The sequence below is a fragment of the Suricata suricatta genome, chromosome 9 (genome assembly GCF_006229205.1).
Source record: "Suricata suricatta isolate VVHF042 chromosome 9, meerkat_22Aug2017_6uvM2_HiC, whole genome shotgun sequence".
NCBI classification, from domain to species: Eukaryota; Metazoa; Chordata; class Mammalia; order Carnivora; family Herpestidae; genus Suricata; species Suricata suricatta.
Window position 1 is genome coordinate 107,480,869 of NC_043708.1, and position 8,352 is coordinate 107,489,220.

The 8,352-nt window shown below is 43.0% G+C and overlaps 1 protein-coding gene across 1 annotated transcript in view; it reads right to left on the reverse strand.

Annotated features, from left to right (window-relative positions):
* LARP6 (La ribonucleoprotein domain family member 6) overlaps positions 1-8,012 on the reverse strand; it is a 20,144-nt gene extending 12,132 nt beyond the window's left edge. The window contains exon 1 of the mRNA XM_029952418.1: positions 7,920-8,012. Coding sequence (XP_029808278.1) covers positions 7,920-7,987 — 68 coding nt within the window. The 5' untranslated portion in view covers positions 7,988-8,012. The remainder of the gene's footprint in view (positions 1-7,919) is intronic.
* Between the last annotated feature and the right edge of the window lie 340 nt (positions 8,013-8,352).

Consider the following 8,352-nt stretch of genomic DNA (forward strand, 5'->3'; position numbering starts at 1 on the left):
TAACTTTCTGTCAATTACAAGCACCTTTGAAAACCATGTGTCTTCCCTCCCAAAGTGACCCACTAACTACTATCCCTATTCACTCTTCTCTGCATTTAGCCTCAAAACCCAAGATGCATCTTGTAGCCCTCTCTCTTGCCCCCACATTGAGCCAATTATCAAGTGTTGATTTTATTCTGCAGTGTTTCCCATCTGTTCTCTTTTCCATCCCAACTGTCCTCATTACTTCTCCCATGGACACTATTAATAGCTCATCAAAAATGAATCATAAAAATGAAAGTAAAATAAAAAACACAGAGCAAAAGGTGAGACAACATAGTGCATAACTTACAAAGAAAGCAACGGTCCCCCGTCCCCACTTCACCTGTCCTTCCTAGAGGCAACCTCTAGTCAACCATTTAGTTCCTAGGAGAGTTGCCTTATAGTCTATAAAATATGCTCATTCTACTTCTCACTTGCCAATATTCGACATTCTCTGTTCATGTCCCATGATATAAGGTGAGGATTTGAAGTCACTCATCTCTCAAAGCCTCCTTTTCCAATTTTTAAATTTTTATATTATTTTAGTTTTTTATTAGCCTTCTAATTGTGTTTTAAAATAATACACTTAAAATTCTGTTTCTTATTCCATCAACATTAAATGATATTTCGTACTTCCTCACTCCATATGATATGCATGTTATTATTCTACCTTCTTCTTTCCTTCTCCTTCCATTTCCAACCTTCCCAATTCTCTCGGATGTACCCTTATGTTATTTTGTCATGGTCCATATTTACATTCTACCCTGTAGTGAATATTCCATGTTTTGTCTATAGATACTAAAAGTAGAAAGTTAATCAGTTGTGTTTGCTTTTGTGATTGTACAAACATTGATTTGAGCAGGGTGAAGGCATTTACCAAGATTACATTTCTTACTTAAAGTACTATTAGTTGACCACCTGGATTGATCCTCTAGGACTCTTTTTTAAATTATTTTTTAAACATTTATTCATTTTTGAGAGTGAGAGAGACAGAGTGTGAGTGGGGGAGGGGTAGAGAGAATGGGAGATACAGAATCAGAAGCAGGCTCCAGGCTCTGAGTTGTCAGCACAGAACCCGATGCAAGGCTCGAACTCATGGACCGTGAGGTCATGACCTGAGCTGAAGTCAGATGCTTAACTGACTGAGCCACCCAGGCGCCCCAATTCTCTATGAATCTTATCTTTTTTTTTCATATTGACCATCTTTGTCTTTGATTTACATTGCAAGACATTTCCTGACATTATCTTCTGATCATTCTTGATCAATTGTCTAATTTCAGGAATTACGTATTCTCCAAGAACTCTTTTGTCTTTTCAGACTGCTCCTTTTTAAAAGCATCCTGTTCTTGTATTGTGGATGCGGTACCTTAAATTCTCTCGTGGGGTACTCAACCAGAGTCTACATTTTTGAAAGTCTCTTTGTTTCCAACAGCATCACCTCTATATCTTCTGGGATCAGTTTTTCACTTAATTTCATGTAATTGGTTTTCTTTATGTAACTGATAATCAATTCACCTTGTGTTTATAAAAAATTCTTTTAATAAAAATAAACTTCTTTTAAAATAATTTCAGATTTTTAGAAAAATGGTGAAAACAGTACAGAGAGCCCTCATACATCCCACGTCAGGTTTCTCCTATTATTAATATCTTGTGCTAGTACGAAGTATTTAACAAACGAATATGAATACATTATTCTCAGCTAAAGTCTACACCTTATTCAGATTTCTTAGTTTCTACCTAATGGCCTTTTGCTCTTTCAAGATTCCCTCCAGGATCCTAGATTACATGTAGTTACTGTGTCTTCCAGCCTCCTTTTGGCTGAGGCAGTTTCTCAGGCTTTCCTTGTTTTTGGTACCTTGACTGTATTGAGAAGTACTGGTCAGATATATTATAGAATGCCTTTCATTCGGGGATTTATCCAATATATTTTTTTATGATTAGATGGTGGGGATAGCTTTCAGGGAAGAGAACCACAGAGGTAAATTTCCATTCTCATCACACGATATCAACATACCTGACCATTGTGGATGTTGACCCTGGCTGGAGTAGTGTTACCTGGTGTCTCCACTGTGAGGTTACCACTCCCCCACCCCTTTCCATACTGTGCACTTTGGAAGGGAGTCACTGTGCACAGTCCACACTTAAGAAGCGGGGAGTTAGGCTCCATGGCTATTTGTCTGGAAGAATGAAGCGAGGTCTGGGTTGCTTCTTCTTGGTGGGTCCATATAGGTTCCCTCCACAGCTGTATACTCAGATTAATTTTCGTCCTAGATGGTCCTATGTACATGGACGGTGCAGGCCAACCGGCAGGCTTCACCTTAGGGCGCGGAGGCAGGGAATTCTTAAGCAGGGGCTTTATATGGAGAAGGAGTTAGTCTGCGGGTCGAGCTCTGCCTTAGTAACCCCAGATCACGGGCTACTTCCTTCAATTCCTTCAGAAAATAATCTTGTTTCTCCTTTTCCTCCTTGAAAGTAAACAGTTATGTTGGTTGCTACTTTTTACGGTCAGGCAGAGAGGTAAGGCAATTGTTCTAAAGGGAGAAATTAAACTACCTCTCGGATGTCAGTATCCTTTTTAATTCCTGCATCCTTCACATATTTCCTAACCAGAACCTTTCTAGGATTCTGTCTTCCCACCTCCTGCCATCTCCCCCTCCTCCGCTCTGGTTGTATTTTGGGTTAAGCCGCTTCCGCTCTGTGCCTTATTACGTGTTCTGAAGACCAGCTATGTCCCTGCTCTACTCTAATACTAAGACTAATGTTTCCTAGTCTATTAAGTAAAATCCAAAGTCCTTAGCCCTTTATTCAGATTCACTTAGCATCTGGCTGTAAGCAGCTTCCAAATGTATTTTTGTCCAATTTCTTTCAGATCCTTTGCTCTAAAATAAAAGCGTATAAAAGATTAATAGGTCCCTGTAAGTGTCACCCAGTTTCTGGGCTCTCTCCCCTTGTGCATGCTCTTCCATCTCCTTAAACGTCTTGCCCTTATCTCTCAGATTCAAATCCCCACCACACCTCCAGCTCCATCTCAAAGCAACTCCCTCAGGAAGGAAATCATTTCGACTTCTCCTAGCCCTTGCCTATAGTTGTATCAGAGTTACCATATGCATATCTTATTAGTGCCCTGAACTCTAAGATACCCTAAGAGCCTTGCACACAGTACGAATTTACAAAGTATCGCCAATGTAAAGTGATTAGATTCTGTAAGGACAAATCTGCAGGATTTGAGACAGGAAGTATGGTTACTGTGAATAAGTCATTAGTGGCCTTTCAAGAGGACTTTGAAAAAAACAAACAAACAAGGTTTATGTTTCCATTATTGTTTCCTTTTAAATAAAGTATTGTCAGTTAGGAGTACTGATGTGTTCTTTTTTTTTTTTTTTTTAATAGCTGTAACCCTGCTAGAAATTAAAATTAAGGGTAGAAATGAGGAGGTACCTTTCAAAATAGAGGACACATCTGTTGTGTTGAACTCACAATCATATTTGTAAATGATCTAAGGAAATAAGTACAATCTAAATCTCCAGGGCTCATGAAAGCTCAAGATAATCTGGAGATACTAATTAAGTGGTTAATCAAATGATACCTCATGAATAAAAATATTCAAAATCAAATGGTGGAACAGTGAGCTCCTCACTATGGCTTTCAATATAGAAAACATTTCTTGGGCTCATCATCAATCCTTGCAGATGGTCTAGTCTAGAATGGTGCTTTGACCACCAATACCAAGAAAATGGTGATATTGAACAAAAAGGAGCTGGCATCATTTACAAGAAACACTAGGACCCAGGACAATCTGCCTATAGTTCCTTTGGACTTGCCTTTAGGAAAAGATAACGAGGCTGAGAAGGTTCAAAAGCTAAACCAAATGGCTCATGCAATATGAAACCACAAGGACAGATTCAAAAAAGAAAGGTTTTTCGTAGAGACAAGTTGGAAACATATACGAGGATGTGTCCAAGTTTGGAAAAGGCAGTATGGGAGCAGTTACGTTTTGGAAGCCCCTAGCGGAGGCCCCACGCTGTCTAGGTGGCCCACGGGTTCTTACATGCTTATTAGAGCCATCATGACCTTCTCTAACTGCGTCTTCTGCCATGCTGTCCTGGCATCATTCCTAGGCCCCACGACAGGAGTGCAGCCAGTGGACGTCTCTGTAGGTCTAAATAATGGCTTGTGGAGTGCAGTAGATGCTTACGTCATACTTCGTTCCACATCTGGCACATAATTGGCATTAATAAATAGAGCCTTTCATTAGCATCACCCAGATCAGAGAAAAGATAGCTTGTGCAATGTCCCACAAACATCATGGAGAGAAAGGGACCTAATGTGTCTGTTTGTTAAATGAAGGGATGCTTCAGTGATTTTATTATTCATGCTAATATTTAGGATGATGATCTCATTTTATTATTTTTTTAATGTTTTATTTATTTTTGAGAGAGAGAGAGACAGCGTGAGCAGGGGAGGGTCAGAGAGAGAAGGAGACACAGAATCCAAAGACAAGCTCCAGGCTCCGAGCTGTCAGCACAGAGCCCGACATGGGGCTCGAACCCACGAGCCATGAGATCATGACCTGAGCCAAAGTCGGACGCTCAACTGACTGAGCCACCCAGGTGCCTCTAGGATGATGATTTTAAATCATTTTCACACATTGTAAGACAAAGCAAACAAGTAAATACATTAATGTTATTAGGAATCAAGATTGTCAGTGTAAAAATATAAAAGTAAAGCAAAAACCCTCTTATGTTAAATATGAATGTGAATTATCAACATTAAGATTAACTTATTTTTAAAAATATATGTCCTAGCTCTACTGAAAGGATCTAAAACCAGTGTTGCCCCAGTAGAAATTAGCACTCTTAATTCCAGGTCTTGGTTTCTAAATACCTTCCCACTAGTATTTGAAAAATACTAGCCACAGGGATTCCTGTGGAAATGACTGCATCCCATGACTGGGATAGGAAAAGTACCAAGTAAGCCTAGAATATCTAGCATCAGAAAGCAAGAAAGTGCTCAAAAACTAAAGGGCATGTTCCAAAAGGCTACCCTGAGGCCAACCTGAAGGGGTTCCCCTACTTAATCAAGAACATTTTGAACATCAAAAATAATGATTGTAACTAATTTTTAAGAAGTGAATAAACAAAAATCCATGAATCGAGGAGAGCCCCACAGGAGGGCTCTAATTCAAATTATTTACGTGACTATTTCAACCACTCCTCTCCTTGAAAACTGGTCATTAAGTATTTAGGTGCCTCGTTAGGAGGGACTCTTGTTCAATTTCAGATGATGAGGCAAGGCTCTCTTACACAGAAAAATGCCAGTTAATACAGGTACAAAGGATCATAACATTGGAAAATCACCAATCGGTAACTCTCGAGGCACTGACTCAAGCAAGGATCATCAGTGGATGCTAACACCATCAGGTGAAGGGCACTGGTCAAAGAATATTCACAGGAAGCCCCCATATCACTTGTTCCTTGCAAAAGAAGAGACACAGCTTCACCATGGAGAGCTCACCTTAGCCAAGTGGTCACATCAGAGCGTCACGTGGGTGACCGCCGCCTGAGGTGAATGCAACAGAAAGTCGTGGCACTGCCTGTGAGGTGTTCCTGCCAGAACGTTTAATCCAAATTGAATCAAGCCCTTAGCCTAACTTCCAGTTTACAGGGAACATAGGGTACAAAGGAGCAAGTTAAAGTAGATGATGACCCCGTAATCAGACCAATTCAAACTGGGAAACGTTCAATGAGACATCTGGCCTCTTATTTCAAAATAGCAATGCATTAAAAAAAAATGCGAATGTTCTAGATGAGAAGATTCTACTGAGACCTAATAGGCGAATGACACTGCCTGGATCGGATTCCGGCTGGAGGGCAGAAAGGAGTGTCTGTCAAATACAATGTGGGACAATTGGGAGGAAACCCAAATAAGGAACTTGGTTATAGGATCATTTTAGGGACTATCCTGAAGGATCACTGTTCATTCTCTTCACTGCAATAATAGTATTATGGATACTGTGTCACCATTAAGAGCTCCAAAATAAAGTGCGTAGGGTGTAGTAAGTCTTGCGTACAGCGTATTCTCAAATGGTTCTGAGAAAACCATACATATGTCCATCCAACAAATATGGCAAAATATTAACAATGGTTAAATCTAGATGGTGGATATCTGAATGCTCATCATACTACTTTTCCACATCTCACGTTTGAAACTTTTATTTCCCAAAGGCGAGAATAAAAAAAAAGATGCCTTTTTAGTGAGCAAGATGTGGGGAGAAGACTTACAGGACGTAAGGCAAGATCACTGCCTTTAAGGATCTCCCTGTTCAAATAGTTCAACCTGGTGGCGCATGCAATGTAGTGATGTGCATTCATTCAGCAAACATCCAGAAGCACTCCCGACATGCTGGGTGCTGAGGATGAGACCAGGGCCCTGATCTCAGGGTGCTCATAACCTTGTCGGGGAGACAATTATACAGTTACAACTGAGGTAAGTGCTAGGAATAAAGTGTGCAGAGTAGTATTAGCAACACGAAGAGCAGGAAACAAACAGCTTTGCGTGGGGGTGGGTAGAGGGGCAGTGGGGATGAAGCAGTGAGGTTTTAAGGCTGACTAGAGATCAATCAATCAATCTACCCATCAGAGCCCCAGAGGAGGGAGTGCAAAGGTATGTACACAGGAAACTGCACCCTATGTTCAGGGACCTGCAAGGCTTAGTGCTGTGGGAGCATGAATTGCTAAAACAGGCAGAGGAAAAACAATGGGTCCAGGGTGGTGGTAAAGGTGTGTGCAGCTTTAGGAACCTGAGCTTTCTTCTGCAGGTTCTGGAAGCCAAGAAGTAGCCACACTGGGTGGGGGAGGGGGGAGGGAATGCTGTGCCAGGCTAGCCCAAACAGGGGGCAGCATGGGCACTGTTCTTGGCTACATTCTCCTGCTCTGGATGTCTGCCTGCTGGGCTCTGTCAGCCCCCAGGGGTTTTCTAGGGTCAACTCTCTGCCAGTGGGCAGCAAGAAACACTTCAAACTAAATGCTCCGTGAGACTCCAAGTCCCTGGAGCTGGGAGTAAAGGGCAGCTCTGGAGGGAGGGTGGTGGGGGTGGGGGTAAGAAGCCCACCTAAATGAAAATCACGGTCTCCTAGATTTCCATAAAGGGATCTTTCCAGGACCAAGAAACAAGTAGGGCTTTAATCCCTGCTAATGGTGCAATCTCAAAACTGAGTCCCCAATACAGGGGACAGCTCTTTGCCACCTTCACAGGCAGATCCAATCAGAAGGATCAGCCACTCTATTTTTTTATAACTTCTGGAATTATTTGACTAGGTGACTGCCTTCCCTTCAAGACCGAGATGTCAGTGACTATGGATTCATCGTTTTTATACTCTCAGTACTCAGCACAGAGCTGAGCAAACAGGCAAAGGAATCAAGCTTTACAGTATCCAGAGTGCCGATATGTCTTCTGTAGCTACTGTGTCATCCGTTGTGTCTCAGCTTTTCTGCTCTAAACTGTTGGGCTGGACTCTCTTCCTCCAATACCTCTTGTCTCCACTGGACTGCCCTGAATCTCTGGGTGCCTCCAGACCCCATTCACTGGAGAAGGGTCAGCCGGTGACGGGGAATGGCTCTGGACCCAGTATCCCCATGCCCTTCAGTTGAGTATTCTGCCAACGAAGTAAATCCATGCCTGCCAGGGAATGATCCCACAGAACCCTGACAGCTGAGAGGCACCGCGCAGGAACCCAGAAGAAAGAGGGCTCTTACCAAGTGCCTGTTGGCATTTCCCAGAATTTGCAAGTTCTATCATTGCTCTACTCTGGTACGGATACTCCATACTGTATCTCCTTTCAATATCAGGAAACACACACACACACACACACACACACACACACACACACACACACAGACCTGGAAGGCGTGGGCGTTAGTGGATGTAAGTCCAAGGTCTCCGGCTGTTGACAGAGCTCAGGGCCCATAGGCACCGTTAGACAGGTGGCCTGTAACAGCCATAACAGCTCCAGACTACCCATCGCTCGGGAGCCCAACAGCCAGGCAGCAAGATGATGATGCAAGCATAGAAGTCAGGTGGGGGAGGCTGCCTGAAAATGGGAATCCCCGGCCCTCGAGAAGGCAAGCAGCGAGCCTTGAGCTAATTCCAAACCCGAGCAGGAGAGCTCTCTACACCGTGGAATCACTCCTCGGATTCCCCAGCAGCAAGTGTCAGCGGGGCCTGGCCTGCCCCCACCCTTTCGGACTGATAAGCAGACCGGGCGGGGATGACAGTGAGGGCTGGGGGGGTGGAGGACTCTCTTGGAGGGGTGGGCCACTCTCGGGGGGAGGG